Source organism: Periophthalmus magnuspinnatus, unplaced genomic scaffold (assembly GCF_009829125.3).
Source record: "Periophthalmus magnuspinnatus isolate fPerMag1 unplaced genomic scaffold, fPerMag1.2.pri scaffold_143_arrow_ctg1, whole genome shotgun sequence".
Taxonomy (NCBI): domain Eukaryota; kingdom Metazoa; phylum Chordata; class Actinopteri; order Gobiiformes; family Gobiidae; genus Periophthalmus; species Periophthalmus magnuspinnatus.
The window spans coordinates 1-27325 of NW_022986709.1; the positions used below are offsets into that span (position 1 = coordinate 1).

The window sequence follows — 27325 nt, forward strand, 5'->3', positions numbered from 1 at the left end:
TCCTACCACTTAGTACAATGTATTCATCACATGTCACACTGTCTGCCCAGCCTCTTCCTCTTAGATAATCTTTCAGGCCTAAAACGACCCTGTCTCGAAGGGGCCCTTGTCTTGTCCTCTACAGCAATTTATTTTTTTCCCAAGGAGTTTTTGCCTCCTCATGTTCTTGTCACCAGTATTAGATTTATAATGTTTTATCAACAGATATTACAACAGACCTAAATGATGTTAATTTAGTGGTCAGAGTTAATTTTAATGAAACATGTTTCTGTTTTTGCAGATGACAAATGTGACACCAGAGTATGTAGCAGAAATCATTGAGAAGTTTGAGGAGTCTACTGAGAACAAACAGAGGGGATATTTGGGCATTGAAGGTAACTTATTAAAGCTGAGATGTACAGGTTTACAAACTGAAATACATCAATTTAAATATATAAATATATATATTTTTATGTAAATAGCCAAATGTATCACATTTCTACTACATATCCTTTCACTCCACTCAGTCGGAGAAGGAGATGAGGCAATCCTTCTTTCACAATTGGTAATTGTCTATGACTCTGCTTAGTTGTTATTTTGGTCTATCATGATGGAATCCCATTAAAAACAAGACAAAGTGTGTATAAATGGATTCACAGTGTAAGCAGTGTGCAGTGGCACATTTAACAGGGGTGTTATGGAGGAGGCACTTCACATGGAGCTGTGATGAAGGGTGGGACTAACGCTGTGCTTTTTGGGTTAACTTTGCTTGTGTCAGTGCAGGACACCTGCCCCCAAAGGCTACAGTCTGACAGCCACATACAAACAGATTTTTATAAACATCTTTGAAGTTTACCCACCAAAATGTCAGTTATTACATGTACTCTGATCCTGTATTTTTCTTTCATATGTAATTTCACAATCGTTTATTTCCTGCACATCTCCTGTTTCCTTTTTTTGTCCTGACTCTTAATAATAAGAAAGACTTTGGTCTTCTTAACCTTTTACTCTGTTCCACCTCAAATGCTGATTTTGCCAGAGGCAGAGTAGCTTCAAAACACACCACCTGTCAGTCCCATCCAGCAGCTAGTTATTGTGATGTCTGCATTTTGCTCAAAAACGTTGTTGTATTTTTCAGGATTTACAAGTTTCATGCGCAGCCCAACATGTGACATTTTCAACCCTTTGCACAATGAGGTGAACCAGGATATGGAGCAGCCTCTCTGTAACTATTTCATTGCCTCCTCCCACAACACGTACCTGACCGGGGACCAGCTCCTGTCGCACTCAAAGACCGACATGTATGCCTGGGTCCTACAGTCTGGTTGCCGCTGTGTAGAAGGTACACTCTTGTATTGAAAAACAAAAATGTTTCTATGGTTGTGAAGATGTTGTTTATTGATGTTTGTTTTGCATAGTGGACTGTTGGGATGGTCCTGATGGAGAACCAATGGTCCAACATGGCTACACTCTCACGTCAAAGATCCCCTTCAAGTCTGTCATTGAAACCATCAATAAGCACGCCTTTGTGAACAACCAGTAAGTGAACAATTTTTCACATTTTTTTTAACCTAGCCTCAAAATCTTATCTTATTATGATATGCGGGACTTCATCATGTGAGGTTAATTTTAAGGCATATTTTAATAATCCCTCATTTGCTGCATTTGACCCATCGTTCAGGGCAACATGTCAGGAACAGTAAGCCTCTGCAGTGCGAGGTCTGACTATTTGCTGATAGCATTATGCCAAATGACAGGTGGTGTACATCACAGATTATCTTTTCATCGTGTAAGTGTATGAGCTGTTTTAACAGCCAAATTGTAATGGGTAGATAACTGGGTCAGGGCCAAAACTGGTGCTCATGTGAGCTGAGGTCCAGGCAGTGGTTTAGGTAGGTGCTCATAAATCATAAATAGTTTAAAAATCAGATCTGTGTCACTTGCCTATATGTAACCTGTTTGTTCTCTCCCATAAATAAGTGAGTACAATGTTTTAACGCTGTGAATCCTGGCAGTAATTACTCTCCCATCTGCTTCCTGTGTTTCCCTAAGGAGTCCCTGTTTGTCTCTGCTGAGGCCAACAATACCCAAACAAAGTATTCTGCAGCCACACTGGCTTAATTTAGCATCCATCGTTTCTTATATTTGCTGTTGCTTTGGTGAATAGTCACTGTACTTTCAATGTTTGAACAAACCACTCTCTGAATCTTTAACAAATCTTAAGGTGGTGCTTCTGAAATATCTTAGATGTTGATGATAGCCAGTGCATAGCCACCAAACAACCTTCTTTGAACTTGATTGAGTTTAATAGAGATTGTCTTAATACCAATACTATTTAGTATCAAATGTTAGAAATTATTGTATATAGACCCTTAACAAGCATTGCATGCAAACAGTCATGGTTTTGGCATGGAAATGGAAATAAATAACCAGAACAATGTTTTTATTGTCGTATTAAAAACAAATAACATAGCTTTCAATATAAATTTCCTGAACATAAACCACATAGAACTCTGCTCCAAACCACATGCTTTTACTTACAGAGGATTAATTCTAGACTCAATCATATCATTGACGATTAGAATTGACTAAATCACAAATCTCTAATTGAAATGTTGTAATAAAAAGGCAGTATGTAATGAGAGCAGCTGCGTTCTCATAACTAATAAAATTATAGTTCAGTAAGTAAATATTCAAGTTCTCTAATTAAGAGATACCTGTGTATTCCCAGCTGCAGGTTGATGAACCATTTGGAATAGCAGTGTGTGCTGAATAACAGATTGAGTTAAAGCCCTATCCTACTCCGGCTGCTTCATATTTTATCAGTAGCACCACCTGTTAATGTGATTAATAGCCTGAGGATGATATCGAATAGACAGGACATGCACATTGCCAGTCTCACGTCACAGGGATCACTTGGCTCTCCTGGAACCTGCCACTGTCTGATTTTGGATGTGGCAAAAGCAAAAAGGACTTTCCACTCGAGAGTTTGTGTGAGCGTGGATCAGAGGCTGCGTCCCCTGAGGCAAAGCTGTCAGTCTGACAAACCTGACATTTGAGCTGTATTTCACTGTGGCCACAGGTCATTTCACTGTTTCTGGATGCAATCGCACACACAAAATCATGATTGCACACTAGTCGTAAACACACACTATTACAAGCAACTTGTAGTACTATTGCTGTGTTCATTTACCATGCTCTACTTAATATAAAGGTTAAAAGTGATGTTTAGATTGTAGTGCCTTGTAATGGTTAGCTGAAATAAACATACATGCAATAAAACAGGTAGTAAACAGGTAGAATATGTCATTTGGGTTTATGTTTTCAGCTCAACACCTCCATCTTTATTCATCTGTTAAATTAAGGGCATAAAGATTATGAATTAGCAGTTATTGCTCAACTCAATTTCATGTATTAACGGATATCCACCAGGCATAACAGTATTACTGCTGACAGGTAAAGTTAATTATTGCAACAGTGTCATATTTAATGTTGTGATATTAGGATGCACTTGTAATATTTCATCCTGGGCATTGATAATCTTTATGGACAAAAGTGTAATGTCTATAGGGCATCTCATAACCTGCAGACCCTGTGATCCTGTTATGCAGTTGGTCCATTTACCATGGGCCCAATTCTTATTAAGTATTATTTTCTCTCTTTCAGGTTTCCAGTAATCCTGTCCATAGAGAACCACTGTAATATCCAGCAACAGAAGAAAATCGCCCAGTACCTGCGAGAAATCTTTGGAGATAAATTAGACATTGGACATGCATTGACAGGAGACTCCAGGACGTTACCCAGTCCTCAAAGTCTTCTGGGCAAGATACTCATTAAAGTAAGTCATGAGCTTGTGAGACAGATGGAAGCTGGCTTTTGTTTTAAGTCCATCCATGAATTCCTGTTTGATGCACCAGCACTCTTAAATAAGCCATTTTGCACACACGCCTACCACTTCTGCGTGTCAGAAGAGAGGAAAGAAGTGCCCATTATCTTTGTACTTATTTTTACATTACAAGCATTGCTGCTCTGGAAGTGCAGCAGGCAGCTAATTATTTTCCATAAACAGAGAAGATAAGAGAGAGGAATGAGGGGAGACATACTGGTCCATCACAATTATATAGGTGAAAGGCGGACACATGGTATGTAAGTAAAAATGCAATTCTAGCCTGCAAAGCTATGATTAATACTTTACAAAATTATAGCACGGTATCTCCTGATAACAACCTATAATGTGGAATGGGAAAAAGAACTGTGCCTCAAGTGGTGACATTCTAAATGACAAGTAACAGCTAAGCCTGTTATTTTAAGTGCTGGAATTAAATGAGCTCATAAGAGTATTATGAATGTAATATTGTAAATCTGACATAGAACCTTTAGAATGAATAAAATCCGGTACATAATCCTTTTCTAATTGCACTCATTTAAATAATTTGCACATTTCTGAAATGCAGCTTGCATTTATTAGGCATAATGGGTGATAAATAATGTAGCATCTATTGTATAAAACATTATAACAAGGAGCACGCAGATTGTGGGCTCAGTCCTCGGTCACACCATTATAATTGTTCCAGAAATATGTTCTCCCTGTGTTACCATTAGTTCTCTTTCAGTACTCTGGCTTCTAAAAAGCACATGTCTTAAGTGAATTGGTGAGTCTACATTTCCTTTAGTGAATTCATTTTGAGATAATTGGTTTGTCTGTTTATGTCTCTGTGTCAGCCTGGCAGACTGGGTGTCTACCAGCTTATGGCCCACTGTTACTGATATTGTATTAAAAAAAAGCTAAATTGAATTTGAGTGCTTTAGATATCTACTATTCTCATAAATCTCCAACTGTTCAGTTCTAACCTATGGACGTTCTATGACATCATGCTTTTATTACATCAACTGAATACACTATAGACCTGTGTCCAGACTCACCAAGGAATCTATTCATCCAACAAGCCAAGTAAAAAGGAGAGATGGACACTGCAGATTATCAATGTCCAAGAACACAATACCATGTTTTGGAATCAGAACAAACCACTCCTGGCCTGGTGTCTGTAAAAGTAAAAGGGCAATATTGATTTTCTATGAAGCCCCTCTGCTCCTCTAACCTCCCTCCTCCTGGCCTCATCGTTTCACCTCTCTCCGTCCCCCAGTGCCGCCACAGCCCAAAGAGTCACTAGACAATAAAGAGAAACGCATAAAGCTTTGTGGTGCTTGCCGACAGACAGAGGATAAGACCAGGCTGATTTTTTTGGAGAGACCAGCTAAGAATATTTGTACTCCACCCTCCCACACAGTAGCTTAGTGAAGGCGTCCCCGACATGACTGTTTGTGTGTATAACTGATCATTAATACAATAAAAAACATCAGGGAGGAAAGTGAGGCATGATGTCTCTATGCATATGTCTGCTGTTTTATGTCACTTCCTAAATTGTTTCTTCTGAATCCTTTGCGGGTGTAAAGAAATAACATTACGTTTGATTGTCCTTTCTCTTTCTTACCAGGGGAAGAGGCTGCCTGCCTATTTGTCTGCTGATGTAGAGGAGGGGGAAGTGTCCGACGACGACAGCGCAGATGAAATTGAGGACGACTTCAAGCTCAAGAGCACAAATGTGAGCGAGAGAGGCATGGCCCTAGGAGTGTTATTGAACAGAATTCTCAAATGAATCACCAGGAATAGACTGTCAGGAAATGAAGCCCAAACTATAATTCTGCAAGGGAAGGCAAAAAAAAACCTTTCACAAGCATGGACCTTTAAAATATATAAAATGCAGCATAAATACACTTGACAGCACACATGAAATATGTTTTGCCATTTTTGTAAGGCCATTCTTGCAAAATAGATTCCAAGCAAGATTTTGGTTTACATAAAGGTCAGGTAAAGCAAGACTAACAGCAAATAAGCCACCAGCATGCAATGGCTGACAACTGTGCACTTCTGTATTTATCCAAGCCTAGGACCAATATGGATCAATATATATTTTAATGTTTTCTTTTATTGTTTAAATTGCATTACAAGGTTATAGGCCTACAATTGCAGACATATTATTCATATTTTGTTTCAAGTTCAACAGTCAAGTTCACTGTTTTTCATTTTCATTATGCTTATTGTATATGAGACTATATTCTTATGAACTGGGAAAACTCCAGGAGAGAGGAGGGAGAATGCTTTAGCTATTTTTATAGTCTATCTCATGCCCTTCTTGTTGCATTCAGCTAAGAAACGTGGTTAAAGTGATTTCCTATGGACCCAATAAAATCAAAGCAAACCAGCCATCCTTAATTACTGTTGTTGCTTCTTGTCCCACTGTGACTAGAACATGGGTTAAGGAAGTAACGATGCAAAGAGAGCATCACTGTAGAAATCCTAGTCAGATAAAAGGAAATTAGAATTCATGAAAAAAATGACCTTATACCTCTGATGGTGCTTTTCTTTGCTGGAGGGTTTAGCGTTGTGAAAACACAGCGGTTTGATCCCTGATGGTGCACAGTACATACTTTCATTCTTGAATATTCTGTTGAGGGCGTGAGACTGCAGATGCTGTTTTGGCTAATCAGTGCCATTTAAACAGCTGAATGGCAGGGTTCCTCTGAGGTTGCTGCAGTCTATTGAATCAGTCACAGCTTCGGCCCTGTGTGCATTGGCTTTCACAGCAGTAGACATGACAGATGCATAGCACAATGATGGTGGTAGTACTGCGATGACTGGTGCTGCAGGGATGTGTGGGTGTGAGTAGTTATATATGTAATGGAAAGGATGTATCAGGAAAAACTATAACTTGTATAACTTTGTACAATGGAATTTTTCACAGTGGGATTCATACGTATATATATGGTATGATCAGTAATGATAATATTGAATTTGGATCATTCTTATACTCTTCTTATACTTATACTTCATAGTAATCTAAAAGAAGCAGAATATCACCTGACATTTTGATACTTGAGGTTATTTTATGAAGCGCTCTTTACTGCCACCATCTGCTCCAGCTCCATTGGTGTGTGCTAGAAAGCAGCACTTAATATACTTTCGTAAGTTTGTTAAACTCATCGACCCATTTTTAACTGCAGTTTGGACCCTCAGGAACGAACTGCTCCATAATCTCTCGTCTGTGAATGGTCCATCCACTTTGTTTTAATGACTTCATTAAGTCTAGCTGCTTATTCACACAGTTTTTTTCTGACAGGGCAATGGACATCACCAAGTGGAGTCTCACATCAGGAAGAAGCTGGACTCTCTGCTCAAAGAGTCCAAGATTGGGGATAAAGAGGATTCGGACAGCTTCAGCATCAGAGCGTTACTGAGGGCCACACACCAGGGCCTGCAGAAAAATCTGCGCCAGGTATATATTGCAGATGTTAAGACTATTGATTACCTTACTCTCTCGTTTTAATTTAGCTCAATATATACTCTAAAAGCAAAGTGTTCTACCCTAAAAACATCCAAAATACAAGAGGAGAACCCAAAAATGTGCTATGTTACTTAATATTTAATTAGCCCGCTTGCTTCTTGTTCTATTTTTAGCAAATTCCTGACAGCCATTTTAAAGCTTTGGGACATTGGGGTTTCCTATTCCGTTTGTTGTCACTTGGCTTCTTGGTGGTTCCCTTTACCTCATTCTGTCTCAACCGATCCTCCTGCACTCATCATCCTACAGTATTTCTGCTCTATATCTCACATTCTTTTCACTTTCACATGGATTTTTTTTTTTATTGGCTGCGCTCTGATGCAGCCCCTCTAGCCAACAACATAACACTTGCGTTTCTCTCATTGAGTTTCTATGAGATTTAAATGTGCTGTTTATTTGCATACAATCATCCTTAGACTCAGAAACACAAATGAAAGCAAACTTAAAAACAATGGCCCCTCTCTATCTCCAGGGATCCAAGGGTGTGTTGAAGAAATCTCAGAGCAGGTCTCTTATCACTACACTTAAACAAAAGGTACGTCAGGAACATGCATGCTATGTATTTTTTTGTTAACAGTTAGTAGTAGCGATATTGTATATGTTGTCAGTTTTATATATATATGTGTGTGTGTGTGTATTAAAAAAAAATATATATTATATATATATATATATATATATATATATATATATTATATATATATTTATTTTTATTTTTTATTTACATAAAATTACATTTTTATTATGGACATCATTTGCCACTATAAGTGAGACAATGGAACACTGAATTTAATTATGATCTTACTACACCCTGTTACAAGAATTAAACAGCCTTCCTTATCTCCCAGTGCCACTCGTCTGATCAGTGCGGCGGCAGTAGCGCCTGAGCCTATCTCGCACTTACATATGCAGATGAACCATGTGAGGTCTTTATCCAGCTCCTGTGAAGCATGGATCTGTCCCTCTGAGAGCTGCAGATTATAGTTTAGGCCTCGGAGGGACACCATCTTCAAATCTATTAAACATTTGCTGTCTCTCTGCCAACCAACTTAGTCTACTCAATCAAGCTCTACCTGCTAAATATACAGCCTTATATTTTAAACCAGCATTAAGGTATTTGCATTGAGCCACATTTGATATACTGTTGAAGGCTGCTGACAGGGAACACCCCATAAGAGCTAGAGATGCTTTGGCTTAGTTGTTTAGCTCTCACAATTTATTATCTTATTTAGCAGAAATGTTTTGTTGCTATTTTAAAATGAGCATTTTCATACATTCAGTTTCAATCCACATTCTACCAAGCTTTTCATAGTCACCATTTTCTCTTCTCATTTGTATTTCTCTTCGCTGCCTACTTAGTACCTACTCCCACATGTGTAAATGTGAACATGCATGAGTGCATGTAATGTGTTGGCAAGTAGCCTAAACCATGTAATTATTGCAGCCCGCATACTCTTACAGCTCCTTTTCTACCAAACTGCTACTACACAACATTTGTTCAAAATACCACACTAGAACACACACATTCCCCAAGAGGTTCCATCCGCAGCCCTGCCCACCATTGAAATGCTCTGTGTGGGTAATTTCAACCATACTGAACACACTTTGCACTAAATGATATATTTATTCTAGCTTTGCCATTAATAACATATTTATTGCACATGTCCTACTTTGCATATCTGATGAAACAGACAAAAATAGACATCACCAGGCCTTTAGTGAATCTCTGTTTGACTGTTAACATGAATGTGTGTGCTCTGTCCAGAGGCACTCCAAATCCAGGCTGACCTGCCAAAGCGTGGACAAGGAGGATGAGTGTCAGGAGCGCTCAGGGAGGGACACTGGAGGACAATTCAACAGGTGACCTTTGACTCTTTTAGCATAACTGGAAGTTTGACATAAAATTTTCAGAAACACTTGAACCCCATGGGGAAAGTTGTCCCCTGCACCCATCTTCCAATGCAGCTGGGACAACCTGTCAGGAGCAGTGACTGACTACGGTGCAACGTGTGGGGACACGTCTCCAGGACTACCAAGGCTGGAAGATTTTGCCTGTTGTGCATTATTTTAGGTTTTAGTTTTAATCAATCATAACATTAAAACATTAAAAGAACTAAAAAAAACAAAAACAAACAACTAATGGAGAAGTTGTTTTATACTATGCACAACATTTGTAATCAAAGGCAATACTATTCAATATTAGGGCCACAAATTAATTTAAACCTAATGTTACAGGTTATTTTATTGAATAAATAATGCAAAATAGAATGTGAAAATGTGTCTATTTACAGTATGACATTTGCTCTTACAATGCATGGTTTAGCCTTAAATACACGCAGCAGAAGTGGCTACAGTGGTTATACTGTTCTGGGGAAAAAAAACCAACAACAAACAAACAAAAATAGCAACTAAAATGCAAACTAGCCTTATATAGACCAGGGGTTCCGCTCTAAACAAGAGGCAGGTGCACACGACTCTAGGCCTCGCTATGAAGCCGACTGTATTTAATATTGCACATCTAACATTCCCCAACACATTTAGCCCATCACCTTCAGGACACTGCTATTAACTATCAAACATGTGCAGGAAAAACGTCAAACCTAAAACTGCATGAATAAGAACCGTTCATTTAGTCATCTAGTTTTGTTTGTGACAAATAAAACACAGTCCAGTAAACTCAACGAACGCAGCTGGATGCGGAAGATACTGCGTTCTCCCTCCTGGAGATATACGCTCCAGGGCGGGGAGGCAGAGCGCTCCGGGCAGTGGAGACACGCCTCGAGCCGGGCAGGCAGATCTCACCGCCCCGCGGTGATAGCTAGGGAGGAAGAGCGTGCCGGACAGGTGTGCGGTGAGGGCCGATGCGGGGGCACACGCGTGAAACCTCGGGCTTGGAGCAGAAAAGCTTCTGCTCAGATGTGGAGCGTGTCCCTCGAGCCGCAGGCTCTGATCCTGTGGAATGTTTATGAGCGCTTACGTTCAACGCAAAAGTCTTTGCTCTTGTGTTTAAGGGCACTTGTCACACAAGACAGATGCGCACAGCATGAAATGCACTGCAAATTAAAATAAATTCATGGCGCAATGGGAGAAAGGAGCTCTGATTGACAGAGCGCAAAGAGTAGAGCCAGTGTTCAAGACCTCCATATACGCAAAGACCTTGTAATGACCTGCGCTCATCTGCGCCTATGTCCAAGTCGGTGCGCATTTTGTACGTTAGGAGTGATTGGGCCCCTCGTGTTAATTTGATAAGATTCTGATTATTTGGATCTTCTAGGCCTACCCAAAAGCTTTAAAAGTGATGCACGTGCTTTGGTATAATTACAGATATTCCAACTATTATATGATATGTGTTCAGGGTCAACAAACACATTAAGCGTGTCACAGCAGGGGCCACGCAACTAGTCATCAAAACTCTCAGGGGGCACGCCACTACAAAAAGTTTGGGTACCACTGATGTAGACTACAGATCAGCGTACTATGTCACATCACCGTTAAAACTGAAAGAGCTTTTTGCAAAAGATCTGTTTATACATATTTCCCTGATGCCATATTCATATATGCATGTCTAAAGCATTTGTTTGCATCTCAATGTCGCTGTGACTGACTCCGGATAACTCTGTATATGCATGTTTAGTTTACATATGAGCTCCACTCTTCTGCATGCACACTGACGCCTGTTATGCTTTTGCTTTTATGCTCATTCCTGTGGTTTTCCAGCTGTCTTGTTGATGGGCAGTGTCCCCTGTCGTCTGTTGCAGCTCTAAGTCTTTAAGCAATATGTGTGTGTGTGTTTATGCATCCATCTTACTTACCATAGTTTTACATGTTCTCTGCCTCTCTTGTTGCCTCTGGAGGTATAGATATGGAAGAAAAAGGAAGACCATGAAACTCAGCCGAGATCTCTCCAACCTCGTGGTGTTTACTAACTCTGTAGCATCTCAGGAGTGTCTAAATGAAGGTCTAACATAAGCACATTATACTTTTAAATATATCTGTGGTAATCTCAACATTTAATCTCAGAAATGTTTGACTACAGGTACACCTGGTGATGTCCTCTCCTTCAGTGAGACCAGAGCTCAGTCTCTCGTAAACCACAAAACAGAACAGTTTCTGACATTTAACCAAAGGCAACTGTCCCGCATTTATCCATCGGCCTATCGGATTGACTCGTCCAACTTCAACCCTCAGTTCTACTGGAATGTGGGCTGTCAGCTGGGTAAAGCACATGCCCTCCTCTTTTACTGCCACACCTTTTATTACAGTCATATCCTTGTTTGAAGTCAAATTTCCATTCATTTAAACAGATAAGATCCAGACAATATAAAATGCAAAGACAAAAAACATTTATAGACATAATTTGACAGTAGGTTCATCAATAATGTTCATTTTAAAGTTGAAGCAACATGATATAATCTTTTCCGTGTTAGAAACAACTAAAAACATGACAGCTGTGCTGTTATTTAGCTGTTTTATATAAAATATTTAACTGAGGTTAGTTTGGACTGACTGATGTATTATTCAAATGTATTTTCTGAATTCTCACCCACAGTGGCCCTAAACTACCAGACAGAGGGAAGGATGATGCAGCTTAATCGAGCCAAATTTATGGTCAATGGAGGCAGTGGTTATGTTCTTAAGCCTCCACCTATGTGCAAAGGTTCACATTTTATACATTTATTCTAGTATTTGTAAAACCTCTAATACTAAAACACACTAAAATGTTTTTTGTTTTTTTTTGTTTTGTTTTGTTTTTTATACATCCAGGCTCTTTTAATCCTTTCAGTGAAGATCCACTCCCAGCATGCCCCAAAAAGCAGCTCATACTGAAGGTCATAAGTGGACAGCAGTTGCCCAAACCCCCAGACTCCATGCTGGGGGACAGAGGAGAGGTACACACTTAAATAATTGAAATGTGTGCATTATATCTGCAGCCTACAGCGCTTCTCTCTAACTTAACTGTTTATTTTTTTCCAGATTATTGATCCATTTGTTGAAGTGGAAATCATTGGTCTTCCAGTAGATTGCTGCAAGGAACAAACACGTGTAGTGGATGACAATGGTAAGATGATCTAATGCCCTATGAAAGTGAGAAAAGTTGTCTGATGTTGATTAACTGTTTAAGTCTCATTTACTTCAATTGAATTAAACGAGGAAGACAATATGTAAAGATCAGACAAAGACAAAAAAGATAAGCCTTAATCACAAGAAAGTATTTCATTTGTTACCATTTTCACTATATAATGCTACATTTTAAAATAAGTGTGAGGCATTCCCATTGACAGTGTCCATTGTTTAAATATTCTCTAGTGAGATAAATGTTGGGAAAAACTCAGCTTTTCAATAATTTTATCCTGGCTAACTTATAATTTTATTTTAACAGTAAAAGCATTTCTATTTGAGATTATTTTGTCAGAGAAATTGGTTAAAGCAGTAGAGTAGAGGCGTGTGACATGTGTCTGATGAGGATAACTCGTGGGGTGGGAGGGATGAGGTTATTGAGCGCTCCAAGCTCTATGTTATTATTGGAGAGTAATGTGCAGCGTAATTAGAAAAATACATCACTTGTCATTTCACTTAGGCCTCTATTTGTAAACCCAATGTCTTTCATTTGAACAGAAATCTAATTTTCTGTCTGCATCAGGTTTTAACCCCGTATGGGAGGAGACACTGTCCTTTACGCTGCACATGCCGGAGATGGCTCTAGTGCGTTTCCTGGTATGGGATCATGACCCCATTGGCCGAGACTTCATTGGACAACGGACTGTGGCTTTCAGCAGCTTAATGCCAGGTTTGAAACTTTTTATCACGTTAGTTTTGCTGTATAATTGTGGTGTCTGGACCACAGTCTAACCAAGCCATTATTGAGATATGTTTACTTTTATTACAAAAACATTACAGTATTCTATGATTATGTGTTGCAATATACTGTGGCCACTCTTATTGCATGTCATATATTGACTGGCAGCCATCCTTGTACATCACTCTCCTCATCTCTTGAGTCTGCTAAAGTGCCACACTTTGTAGTATTCAGTAGCTTGTGATGTGTTTGATTTGCATAGCCATATGACCCGTGGCTTTGCAGGTTATTTCTGTTGCCTTCATCCTTCACATTTGGCCATGAACTCCTGATGCCCTTTCTTCGGGCAAATTATGTGGCAGCTGGGATTGTTGCTCTGACTTACTGTCGTGCTCACACTGTTTCCTCTGTCCTCAACAGGCTATCGGCACGTTTACCTAGAGGGTCTGACGGAGGCTTCCATCTTTGTGCATGTGTTAGTGCATGATGTTTACGGCAAGGTAAGTGCAGCAGTGTGCTTGTATTTATTATTTTACCTGTATATAGTATAGATATTTTTAAATGAATTAACATAAAACACCAATGCGATTATTGAGGTGGACCCAATCCTTTGTTTTTTAGTGGAGCCCCCTAATCCTGAATCCAAGCTTTACCATAATGCACTTTCTAGGAACACACAAGGTACAAGGGTCTCTGTGCTGCTGCATGAAGCACTAATGCATGTGTTTGGGCGCGTGCTATGTCTGAAGCTGTTTTGATGACATAGTTTTGTATGACATTTTATCACAAATATGTATAGGAGTGTATGTTTTAATTTGTTTGAGTTGTTTTCAGTGCTGTTACAATCTTTAAATGCAGCCATGGTGTGTATTTGCCATTTTGAGAAACAACAGTGCCATCTACTGTTGATTTATATTAACGCATGAAAATCATTTGCGTGCATGCAAATGCATTGCTTCCCACCCAAAAAACTTTCAAAAACACATACATGCCAAAAACATTCTATAAACTTATTTTAATAGTTCAATACTTTTCTCTTTGAACTACTGAAATAATTTTTTCAACACTTATTATTTGTCAGTGTTTGTAGATGCTTTGTTTGTAGATTCACTGATTCACAGGATTCTACCTCACACAGATGAATGCTGTTGTTGTGTCCTTGGGCAAGTCACTTAATCCACCTTGCCCTCAGTGTCTGTGTACACTGGTGTGTGAATGTGTGTGTGTGAATGGGTGAGTGGTTCCTTGTTGTAAAGCGCTTGGAGTGCCTTGAAGGTGAAAAAGCGCTGTATAAAAATGTGACCATTTACCATTGACATTGATTTTCGTGTGAACATTTCATAATTTAAATAGTTATATTGCACAGTAATACTAGAAGCATTAAAATTACATCATTTTAATTATATTGTTTCTACTCCATAAGGGAAATCAACTGCGTGGCATTCGGGGTTTCTTCAACCGTTCTTCCAAGTCCTCTGTGGACACAAACACCAGTGGCCTTCGGAAGCGCTCCATCAGTGATCATCTCCTGCGACGCACAGCCAGTGCTCCAGCCAAAGGCCGCAAGAAGACCAAGATGCCTCCATCTGAGTCTGTGGCCTCCATCTCTGATCAGAAGAATGGGACGGGCGGGGCAGCAGCGGCAGGGGAAGGAGGAGGGGAGCAGAGTACTTCGGGACAGGAGACAGGGATCGAGAGACGCTTCCAGCCTCGATCCCCCCTCATCCACAGGCCTATGTCCATGCCCTTGGACAGACTTTTACAAGGACAGTTATCTCTGTGCTCACCTGATGCAGAGCAGCAGGAGACAGGCTCAGACTCTGGCATTGGTAAGGATACAGTGACCCTGATCATTTTTTTTATATTTAGCATCATAAGACTGCATGCTGTTTGACCAAGGTAAATACATGGAAAACAAATGTGTTAAAACAGTAACTAAAACTGTTCTTTACTTCATCAGTATTGAAGTATACTCTAATTTTGAATAGGAATGTGTTGTTTTAAAGTGCTACTTTTTTTTTTTCTTTTCCTTGGTCTTTCTGAAACACATACTAAAACTAATCTAATCTTCATGAAATCTTAATCTGCCTTTTCTGTCCCATCTCCATTTTCTTTATAGTAGAACACTGATTAGGATTGTCCTTCAGGTAATCTTGAAAATGCATTGATTGATATTTTGTCCAGTCAGTGTATTCTGTGCAGCTGTCATTGGAAGTGATATTTCTGTCACTTGATCCCATTCATTTTCCTCAACTGATATTTGCAAAGTATACTCTGCATTTCAGCTTCCCTTTCACAGTACATGGCAATCCATCTGTCTTTGTATTGCTGACATCGTTTGTGGCATAATTTGTAATCTCTAATCTCAAGACTTGGTTATAATAGTCTTATGCTCTTTTCTGTCCATAGGAGGAGCCCTTTTTAGGCGTCCCAGGTCTTCTTCACTGGACATTCCCATTACACCAACCACTGAACTCACAATCTCTCTACCCTCCAAAGCAAGTGTCAGCCAAAATGAGCAACCAGTGGAGTCTTCATATCTTGTTATTGGTCGGGAGGAGGACCAGAAAGAAGCGGACTATGTGAATTATCAAGCAAATGACATTTCCCAAACCAGATCCAAAATGGCACAAACAAGAACTGAGTGCAGATTTTTGTCCAAACCTGAATCATTGTCACACAACACAACATTCACAGTTGTTCCTTCAGTTTCCTCAACTCCAACAGTTTCATCTGTGCAAACGGCCAATATGGATGCAAAATGCTCGAGATCTCTGCATGATAGCACCATTTCCAGATTAATTGATGCCGTGTCCCTGGATGATGACACGTGCGGTTCTATCTCCGCTCTGATTAGCCAGTTTGACAACACGGCAGACCAAAGGAAGCTCACACAGTCTAATTGCACCTTCTCCATTCACCACCAAACTACCTCCTTTCTCAAGTCACCTTTCAATACATCATCAACTCCCAACAATTCCCACAGAGAACACCATTTAAACTATTCTACACCTTTACCTTCGAACAATGCTAACATGCTACATCAGAAGGATCTATCCAGCCCCGAAACTGCAGATCTTGAGGAAGTATACACAATTCTGGATGAGGAAGTTCTGTTGCCTGTCTCTTCGCACAACCTTAACCAACAGATTTCAAGTAGGAATACCCCAGTACAAAGCCCCTCACTAACAACAGCTCTTAATAACTGGAATCGTGGCAAATACATTGAGGAGGCTGAGGAAAGCATTTATGAGGAAGTTGTTGATCCTCCAGAAAGAATACCACAAATTGACACACTTAGGTCAAATTCCCCCTTGAGCCCGCCTTTGCAGGACTGTTACAATTTCCCAACTCAAAATGAAGTGGAGATAAATGTTGATGAGGATCCACTGGATAGGATTATGGCTTCACCAAAATATGGCAGCCCCTGGAAAGAGCTCACAAGCCCCACCAAACGGCACGCTATCTACCAAAACAATGAATCACCCACCAACTGCTACGACCCTGTCAAATCATGCAGCGAGTGCCAACAACCAATAATGAATAAATCTCACTTGTCATCTTCACAATGTCCATCCCCAGTTAATAAATTTCCATTTAGAGAACCCACACACTACTATATGCAAAACACCTCTAGACCTAATACATGTATCCCGCAACATCAAAATGGCTATCAAACCAATTCAGATGGCCGCTGCAGAAACAGAAATTACACACATAATAAGGAATTAAACTTTAATGCTAACAAGAGTCAAAATATGGCTAATCATGAAGAAGCATGGCAGTATAGAATTAGTTCTTCTGAAAATCTGACCAGGCAGTTGGCAGCATCCCCAAATAACTGCAGAGATAGCATTTCATCTCCTAGTTTTGTAAGTACACCACAAAACCACTTGTGGTACAAATGTATGTCACCCCCTCCACAGTCTCCCCCTGTTCTCAACCCCTATCTCCCATCAAGTAGGACAAATCAAACTTCACTATGTAGGAACAAGCAATTTCCGGAAGCTAGATTTTCCTTGCAAACGAGCTTAGAACTTCCTATTATACAACCAAGCCACAAAAATTCCACTCCCCCTAGTCAAGCCAAGTCTAAATCTTTAGGTGACTTGACTTCTGAGGACATCTCATGCAACTTCAAGGGGAAATATCACATCATCAGCCGTAGTTTTATCACTCCAAAACAAAATCGGACTGGCGTCAGAAATGCTGACCATTTACCAACGCAGTCAAGTGACCCACTAACAGAACAACTTCGCAAACTGGTCACTCTTGAAGGAGATGAGGGTGGTAGGAATGGACTAGACTCACCAAACCACCAGCAGAGAAATTCGCCATTGTTCCATCGTGAAACAAGTCCAATGAACGTTGATGAATCTCCGCCATTACTAACCCGTCGGTTGTCTTCTCGTAGCCAAAGCCGAGTGCGTAATATCAATAACCGTGCCCGTGAAAGGCAACAGGAGGCTTCAAGGGCGCGGGGAGGTGAACATCAAAACAGTGCTGCCACTAGTATAGGTGGTGTGGTCTTACGAAATAAAGGGTCTATGTTGAACCCACCAGCCAACCGACACTCCACCGGGTCGTACATAGCCGGTTACCTCAGTCAGATGGAGGACAGAGGGCTTCCTGAAGGAGCTTGTACATCTTTGCGTTATGGGAATGATCATTATAGGGATCGCTACTACACAGATGATACTCTGATACCACCTAGTACTGCAGAGTCTGTGTCTGAACCCGAGGTGTACTTTCTCCTTCGACTATAGGTTTTTAGACTAAATGTCTTCAATGTATGTAAGCTTTCTTCTTGGCCAAGCCAGAGGACAAGGTATTCAGTATAACTAAGCATCTCCAAGTTTCACTGTTTGAAATTGAGCCGTTTGTCTGTTTAGTAAATAATGGTAAATCTAAGTCTGATAATGTATTGTTAATATTTCTGCTAAATGTATAAATGTGCTTGGCACTCCCAAACTGATTGTACAGATCGGTCTCTGTGATTTACTGTCTAACATGTGTATATTGTTAATGAAGCAAAAAAAGAATGGGATGTTTGAAACAGAGAAAGAATGTCTTTCTTTGTGTCATATGAATGTGTAGTATAAAAAGAATGACACTCTTTTGTCCCCATATCATGAATCCAAATGTGAGGGATCAGAGACCCCTGTACTGACTAAAGTATTTTAAATTAGTGATTTCTGTAAAATGAAGGTAGGGAAATATGTGGCAACAGATGAAATGTTTTTGACCATGTAGATGTGAAACACTTCCAGTCTTCCTTCTCTTCCAGTGCTGTCAGGGTGTATTTTGTTGAGTCGAATATCCCTCATTGTTTAATTCAACAAGTTGTACATTTACATTTATTGTATGTTTGTGCATGTTACATGTGAACATGTCAAGCATGACTATGCACCACTTTTTACAGTATATGTTGCATTGCTGAATGACATTTGCACAATAACATTTGCATTGGATAAGAAAGAGGACTCTGGTGTAATACAGTACACACACCTCTGAGGTGGGTAAAGATGTGAAGATTAAAGGTTTTTTATTTTTATAATTGCTTTGATACAGACTTCAAACTAATTTCCTGTTGGTTATGGTCATTTCCTTTTCTAAATAAGGGTAATTGTGGGGACTGCAGTTAAACTGTATTTTTTTCTATTCTTTCAGTGTTCCACCATACTTTATTCTTTGTATTGCTGCTCATCAGAGGAGTGTGAGCAATTTCCTACCAATGCAATAAAACTTGAGTATTTGATTTCATTCTGTGTTTGATTTGGGTTATTGCACCTTATATGCTGGCCTTTAGGCTTCCTTAAAATAATAATAATAATAATAAATAATATATATAATTATATATATATAATTATATATATATATATATATATATATATATATATATATATATATATATATATATATATATATATATATATATGAGCACAAAATTTGCTTCAACATTATTGCAAAGATGGTCATGCTTTTTCTAATATTGCGTCCTAGATCTTTTCATACACAAGCACTATGCAGTGCTCTATAATAAGTGTAGAGTGATGAGCACATAGAAACACATGGCCATCCTGTCCCTCATGGAATCAGATGGATAATGGGATGTAATTGCTCATGAAATTACTTTAATAGAGACAGCAAATGACACACCTGTTGCTCAGGGCATTCTATTCCCCACACTCGCTCAGAATCACTAGTGTGCAGACAGTTTGAACCTTATGTTGCACATCCTTTTTATGATCACAACAATCTTTATGGGACATTAAAATGTAGAAACTTCAAGTAAATTGAAATAAAATGTAATATTCATGTAATTTTGACAATAATTATTATAGTTTATAGTTAATAGTTTATTTGTTGGGGACCATCTTATAAAAGACAGCTTTTGACTGTCAGGGAGCTGGTTCCACTGTTTGACAATTATAAATGACAGCAGCTTGTGCAAAGGCAGAGCATCTTTTGGGAATGACAGTTTTTATGAACAATGGACCAACACATCCAAGAAACTGTTTGCTCAGAATGGTAGAGCAATCTCCTTAACAATTTAATACCAAGTCAGTTTAGTCTAGTGAATATTTTTTATTTGTTTTCCAGTCTATATAATGGATATATCGTGCATGTTTTACATATGAAAATAATAAACACATTTTTTTTCCCCCTTTCAGTTGCCACCAACAATCCATCATCCCAACACAGACACACACCCAGCTTCACTGACAGACTCTAGGGGGGTGTCATTTTGGTGCTTGTGTCATCTGATGTTCAAAACATTTTGCCCTTTATAAAGACTTCTCTCTAATCTGGGTTAGTGCACTCAGTGCTAGGCTGGTGTGCACAGTCTTGACGTTATTAACTAGGAGATTTTATCTTTCAGTGAGGTACATGTGTGGTTATTTTCTTGTATTTAGTTGATCATTTTCTACAGTTGCATTATATTTACGGATTCATTTTTAGTCAGATATCAAGAAGAGGCATGTGTTGGATCCATGGACCTGACCAGAGCAAGCTGTTATCTGTTCTCCTGCTTCTGTGTGCAGCCAGTGGACAGAGCCTTGCAATACTGTGCTCACGTTATGACAACAAAAACCAAAGGGGGCTTTCTCTAAATGGGGACGTCATTATTGGCGGGCTCTTTAACCTGTTTTACATACCATCTTATCCTGGAATCCTGAATTTTACAACACAGCCGTACTATGAGCTTTGCAAGGGGTATGTTACCTAACAATTTATGTGTTGATCTGAAGTGTACTCTTATACCTGATCAGTAATAATTATTTGTGATGATCATTTAATTAGTCAATCAATTACTGGGCTGCCTTTATAATTGTATTTGCTTGTTGTAATGTCAGTTTGGACCCTGAGACCTTGAAATCTGTTTATGTAATGGCGTTTGCGGTGGAGGAGATCAATCGTAACAGAAGTCTTCTCCCAGGAGTGAAGCTTGGATACAGAATCCTGGGCAGCTGTAGCCGATACCCCTGGGCTCTGACAGATACAATTTCATTGATTAGTGGTAGCAGTCCCAAATGCCAATCAGAAAGCCCTGAAAAATGGGTGACTAGAGAGAATGAAGGTACTTATTGCTTTAATTTGATAATATGTTGTGTTGGGCTGTAAAATAATATATATTTTTTTTTTTGTTAAGAATTGCAAGTTGCACCTGTGATAATTGGCGCAGCTTCGTCAACCATAGGAATAATGTTGTCCAACATATTGACTGCTCTTTCAACTCCAATTGTAATGATTATGATAAACAATTGTCAAAGTTGCTTTTGTTGTTCTTTAACATAATATGTGTTTAACAGATTAGCCACCTTGCAAGTTGCCCCTGTCTAAGCGAAAGGGCAAAATACCCAAACTTTTTCCGAACAATCCCAAGTGATGTTTTTCAAAGTCATGCAATGGCAGAACTGGCCATACACTTCAAATGGTCCTGGGTCGGAGCAGTGATAGCAAACAATGATTATGGACACCTGTCGTTGCAGGTGACAACATAATAATATGCCTAAACTTGAATTTATATGTACAAATAGCTCTATATGTTTGGTCTGGATTTTCCAGGTGTTTCAGAAAGCGACTGAAGGTAAAGGCATCTGTGTAGATTTCATTGTTCCAGTCAAACGAGAAACTATTCAGAGTGATGCTGAAAGAGCAGCATTAACAATACAAGCTTCCACTGCTCGAGTGATTTTGATATTCTGTTGGTATACAGATGTGCGGGAAGTGTTTACACAACTGGTAAAAAGAAATGTAAGTACCCAGAAATAAATGTCCTGATTTGATCTTGCTTAGGAATATCATGTTTCTCTTCTTCAGATAACAGACAAACAATTTATCGCCAGTGAAGCTTGGAGCACAAGTGAGGACATTATTGAAAATGTCAATCTTTTAAAGGTGGCTAATGGTGTTCTTGGTGTGGCTATTCGCAGTGCAGAGATACCTGGATTTGAAAATTATGTTCGTAATTTACACCCATCCCAAAGGCCACATGATGAGTTTTTAAGAGAATACTGGGAACAGGTGTTTGGCTGTACTCCTCTGTCTTCATCCTCCTCTCCTTTTCCTCCCTGTAATGGGACAGAGTCCCTGTATGGGGTGCAGAATCACTTCACTGACATGTCCCAGTTAAGGGTCACAAATAATGTTTATCTGGCAGTTTATGCAGCAGCTCATGCCCTCCACAGCCTTCTGTCCTGCCCCAACACTGAGGCCTCTGCTGCAACAACCAACTGCTCCTCTCCTCAGAATGTCACATCTGCACAGGTAATGTCTATGTGTTGGTCATTTGTGGAGTTATGTTTGCAGTTTGTGACTCTTACATCTATGTGAAAAGGTTTTGCAGCACTTGAACAAAGTTAAAATCTCCACACCACATGGAGAATGGTTTCGCTTCCATGGGGCTGACATTCAACCCAAATTTGATTTGGTCAATTGGCAGAAGACTCCTGAAGGGTCACTCAGACTTGTTCTAATCGGACGAGTGGATGGCTTTGACATTGTTCTGAATGAAACAGCCATTCAGTGGACCACAGGATCAAGTCAAGTAAATCTGTTTACACTGAAATGCAAATATAGTTTTGGCTCACACAGAACTAATTGTTTCATTCCTAAGGTCCCTGTGTCCGTGTGTACAGTGAGTTGTGAGCCTGGGACTCGAAAGGCCTTACGCAAAGGTGAACCTGTCTGCTGTTTTGACTGTATTCCCTGTGGGGATGGGGAAGTAAGCAACAAAACAGGTGTCATGTTATAACTAGTGTGATGTATTGATAGTATCACTGACCTAGTCCATTCATGACCATGATGATGACCATTCATTCTGTGTGCTCTCAGACGCTCTCCAGTGTGACCGTTGTCCACTTGAATTTTGGTCCAATCCTGCCCGAACGTCCTGTATCCCCCGACAGCTAGACTTCCTCGCCTTTAATGAAACTCTGGGCATCACTCTGACCACAGTGGCTGTGTCTGGAGCAGTAGTGACCACTGCAGTCTTTGTGGTGTTTCTTTATTACCGACAAACACCTATGGTACTAAAATATTTGTCTAGAGTTTGTATCAAGAAAGAGAAACTATATATTTGTTATTATTATTTCAGGTCCGAGCCAACAACAAAGAGCTGAGCTTCCTACTCCTCGTGTCCCTGAAACTGTGCTTCTTGTGCTCTTTGGTGTTCATTGGTCGACCGTCAGCCTGGTCCTGTCGCTTCCAGCAGGCCGCCTTTGGCATCAGCTTTGTGCTGTGTGTGTCCTGTCTTCTGGTTAAGACGTTGGTTGTTTTGGTAGCATTCCGCTCGGCACGACCAGGTTCAGAGAGTTTAATGAAGTGGTTTGGTCCTCACCAGCAAAGAGGGAGTGTAGGCTTCTTCACACTATACAGGTGAGACATTGAGATACTGGTATTATTTGTGCCTTATTGAATTTTACTGAATCCAACTCTTTTTTTCCTTTTTCCAGATCCTCATCTGTATTGTGTGGCTGTGTGTCAGTCCTCCAGAGCCTCACGTGGACCTGGGTGTGCAGGGTCAAAGGTCACTCTGGAGTGTGCCATGGAGTCTGTGCTGGGCTTCTCTCTGGTCCTGGGATACATCGGGCTGCTGGCCTGCACATGCCTCCTCTTGGCTTTTCTGGCTCGAAAACTCCCAGACAACTTCAATGAGGCCAAACTTATCACTTTCAGCATGTTGATCTTCTGTGCTGTTTGGGTGGCCTTTGTCCCTGCCTATGTCAGCTCTCCTGGAAAATATGTGGTTGCAGTGGAGATTTTTGCAATTTTGGCCTCTAGTTATGGTTTACTTATTTGCATTTTTGCACCAAAATGTTATATTATTCTTTGAGGCCTGAAGAAAACACCAAGAAACACATAATTGGAAGATGAGAAGCATAAAAATTGCAATATAATTGTATGAATAAAACCGTTTGCCATTATTGACTTGTTGTAATGCTCAATTTATCACTAGATGGCAATAACATACCATGCATGAGGTCCACATGGCTCCATATCTGATTTTCTCACATGCTTTTCTGTCATTCTGTTGATGACTGTCAAATGTTTGTCATAATAACATTGATACAGAGCAGTTTCCTCATATTTTAATAATTTAAGTATAATTTACATTTAGTCAGTAAGATTTATTGGAGTAACCTTCTAATATAATTGTACTTCTGTGAGTATTCATACACCATACCACAACTACTCGAGTAACATATTTTACACTGTAACAATACATTTACTCGGGTAAAAGTTTTGGTCATGCTTCCTACTGTGACATAAATTTTATGTTGACAATATTATTTAAAGGTGCTATACAGTACCTGATTTTGACCATCTTCAAAACATTATTTTATTTATTTTATTTAACCTTTATTTTTTTTATTTGGTTGAGAACCAATTCTCATTTTCAACGATGACCTGGCCAAGAGGCAGAAATTTCAACATACAACAGAATAACATCCATACAGGCAAAGACAAGACAAAACAACAACACTAAGACAGTTCCTATTTTCCACTATTTACATATATACACATAGGTACATATATACACATAGGAAAACATAAAAAACAGAACTGGTTAATTTTAAACAGTAGTGGTCCACAGGTATTTCTCACTTACCTATAAATTAACTCAGAGCATCCTAATTCCAAATACTTTTTGACTCTTACTTGAGTAATTTGAGCTTGATGTCTCTCATCTTGTTGTCTTGCCATGTCATTTTCTCTGGACTTACTTAAAAAAAAACAAAAAAACAAAAACAAAAAACATCTCACCCTCCACGGGTGGTCTGATCCTTTTTCCAAGCTCAGGTCCTCTACCAGAGGAGTGGGAGCTTGAGGGTTCTGCACAGTATCTTTGCTGTTCTTAGTACTGCACTTTTCTGGACTGAGATGTCTAATGTTTTCCTGGGATCTGCTGTAGCCTCTCACTGCCCGAGTGCTCCAATGACGATGGGCACCACTAATGCCTTCACCTTCCAGGTCTTCTCTAGCTCTTCTTTGGGGTTCCTGGTATTTCTCTTGTTTCTTATATTCCTGTTCCCCGATGTTCCCATCAGATGGTTCTGCAATGTCCACTACAATGGATTTGCTCTTTTGTCTATCCTCCACCATAATGCTGAGCTGATCACATCGTCTATCGATGCCCTTGTCCTTGATGTACTTATGGATCTTGAATGTTTCACCCTGGACAGTGGCTCTCACACTCACTAGTCCTCAGCCTCCTTCCTTAAGGCTCATGTACAGTCTCAGGGTGCTCGATTTGGAATGGAACCCCCCATGCACGGTCAGGAGCTTTTGTGTCTTAATGTCTGTGGTCTCTATCTCCTCCTTTGGCCAGCTTATGATTCCTGCTGGGTATCTGATTACTGGCAGGGGGTAGATGTTTATTGCCTGGGTCTTGTTCTTGCCATTGAGCTGACTCCTTCAGACTTGCCTTACTCTTTGCAGGTACTAGGCCGTGGCTGCTTTCCTCATTTCCTCTTCAAGGTTTCCATTTGCTCAATGTCTGCTATTGTTCCTTCTGGGAGGGAGACCCCTTCTGTGTAGACTACCTTCTCTCTCTTTGTCACCACCCGGCTACACTTCTCAAGCCCAAATGACATTCCAATATCTGTGCTGTAGATCCTGGTGGTGTGGATCAGTGAGTCAATGTCTCGCTCATTCTTAGCGTACAGCTTGATGTCATCTATGTAGAGGAGGTGACTGTTGGTGGCCCATTCCTGAGTCGGTATTTATAGCCAGTGTTGTTGATGATTTGGCTGAGGGGGTCGGAACTATGCAGAACAGCAGTGACGACAGTGTGTCTCCTTCGTATATGCCACATTTGATAGTTACTTGTGCAAGTGGCTTGCCATTGGCCTCAAAGATGGTTTTCCACAACCTCATGGAGTTTGCAATGAAGGGTTTTAGAGTCCTGTTTGTACAGCTAAAGGCATTCAGTGATCCGTGTGTGTGGCATTGAGTTGTAGGCATTGTTGTAATCAATCCAGGCAGTGCACAGGTTGGTCTGGCGGGTTCTACAGTCTCAGGCAACAGTTCGGTCTACCAGAAGCTGGTGTTTGGCTCCCCTGGTATCTTTGCCATTGCCCTTTTGTGCTGTACTCATGGATTGATCCATGTGCCCACTTATCTTAGCCTTGATGCCTGACATGAGCTTGTGTTGCAAACAGATGGTTTGTTTATCTTTAGGTGTCTGGCCAAGGCTTGGAGCCTTTGTTTGACAGTTTCCAGTGCTTCCGGTGTGGGCATCTGGCTGTACCGCTTAGGTACTTGTTTTTTCATTGCACCTTTCTGGGCCTCTGACTGTTGGCTCACGTCTCTGTGCACTGCCTTGGTTTCAGCCTCTAACCACTGTTTCCATGATGGGTATTGTTTCTCATGGGTCCTATGATTGCTCTTATAGCCAAGTACAGGGGTGGGCAAACTTTTTGACAAAGGGGCTACAATGGGTTCTAAAATTTGACAGAGGTGCCAGGATATATATATCTCACCCTCCGCGGGTGATCTCATCCCTTTTTTCCATGCTCAGGTCCTCTACCAGAGACCTAGGCCTATGACTTTCCCGTTTAACATGTCCTGTTTCTGTCTTACTGTCAATGTGCCATGGGATTACTGATGCAAATGATCCTGCATGGCTATATCTGCCATATCTCTGCCATATTAACATGCTGTTCAAATCCATGTTGATTACAATGCACTGTCCTATATTTAATAAATATAAACATCTTTTACAATAGTAAATTTATGTCATTTAGTTATTCATTATGATTGCACTTCTCTTCAAGATTCAGAACCTTATACAATGCACAAATAAGAGTGGGGGTCGGGACTTGGGGGACCACTGCGGCTTCATGACAAACCCGGGTTATGTACCTTCCTCTGTACCCCATCAAACGTCGTGTATCACATGATGGAACAAAAAGGTTCTTCACTGATGAAACAAGTCTTATTCTTCAAGTCTGTTTGACTATTGTTATGTGACACTTGGTTTACTTTTTGAATGAGACTTTACTTTTCAGACTGAAAGATTCCGTTATAAAGGTGTATTTGCCCTTATGTTGTTATAAACTGAGTGATATGTGTAAACTGCCTATAAACGAATGTTCAAGGTACAAATATGACAACATTGTTTAGGGCAACTGCTAATAATTACCAGTAATCCAGTTCTGGTATTCTGTTCAGTTTAAATTAGGAAATAGTTTTCTGAGGTGCTATAGTGGATAGTGAGAAGAAAACATGGTCTTTTCGGGAAAATGGCAGGCACAACTCCCTTGGTCCATCCAGGAGTTTGATGGTGGAAATTAGTTATGTGTTTTTGTTTTTGCTTTTTTTTTATTTATTTATTTTTTTACTGTTAGGACATGGGTGCTATCTGGAGATTTTCAACAGCCTATGCTATGCAATATAGAAGAAATTCGGATCAATATGGCCTTAGAACTGATTTAAGTGGTGAAGAGACCACGAGGGGCTTGTGAAATGTGAATGGGATTAATGAACCAATAAAATGTGCTTAAGTACTTCAACACTAAAAATCTATGCAGGCAGATGTGATCTTCTTACAACGCACATTGCAAAATAAAAGCTAAATGGACAGGACACGTGTCTTACTCAAAATTTGCAGCTAAAGCTAGAGGGACAGCGATAATTATCAAAA

At 39.9% G+C, this 27325-nt stretch overlaps 1 protein-coding gene and 1 pseudogene across 1 annotated transcript; both read left to right on the top strand.

The window, feature by feature from the left end:
- Positions 1-280: 280 nt before the first annotated feature.
- Positions 281-18215, top strand: LOC117393465 (1-phosphatidylinositol 4,5-bisphosphate phosphodiesterase eta-1-like; the record flags this gene model as incomplete). Its single annotated transcript, XM_033991579.2, has 18 exons — positions 281-374; positions 1118-1321; positions 1398-1518; positions 3646-3817; positions 5475-5582; positions 7158-7313; positions 7852-7914; positions 9142-9236; positions 11237-11334; positions 11413-11592; positions 11926-12033; positions 12141-12265; positions 12351-12435; positions 13018-13164; positions 13594-13673; positions 13795-13854; positions 14597-15002; positions 15583-18215. Coding segments are annotated over 18 exons (4659 nt in total), but the record flags the coding sequence as incomplete, so codon positions are not given.
- A 2350-nt stretch (positions 18216-20565) lies between these two features.
- LOC117393467 (extracellular calcium-sensing receptor-like) lies at positions 20566-23553 on the top strand (annotated as a pseudogene).
- The last annotated feature ends 3772 nt before the right edge of the window (positions 23554-27325 follow it).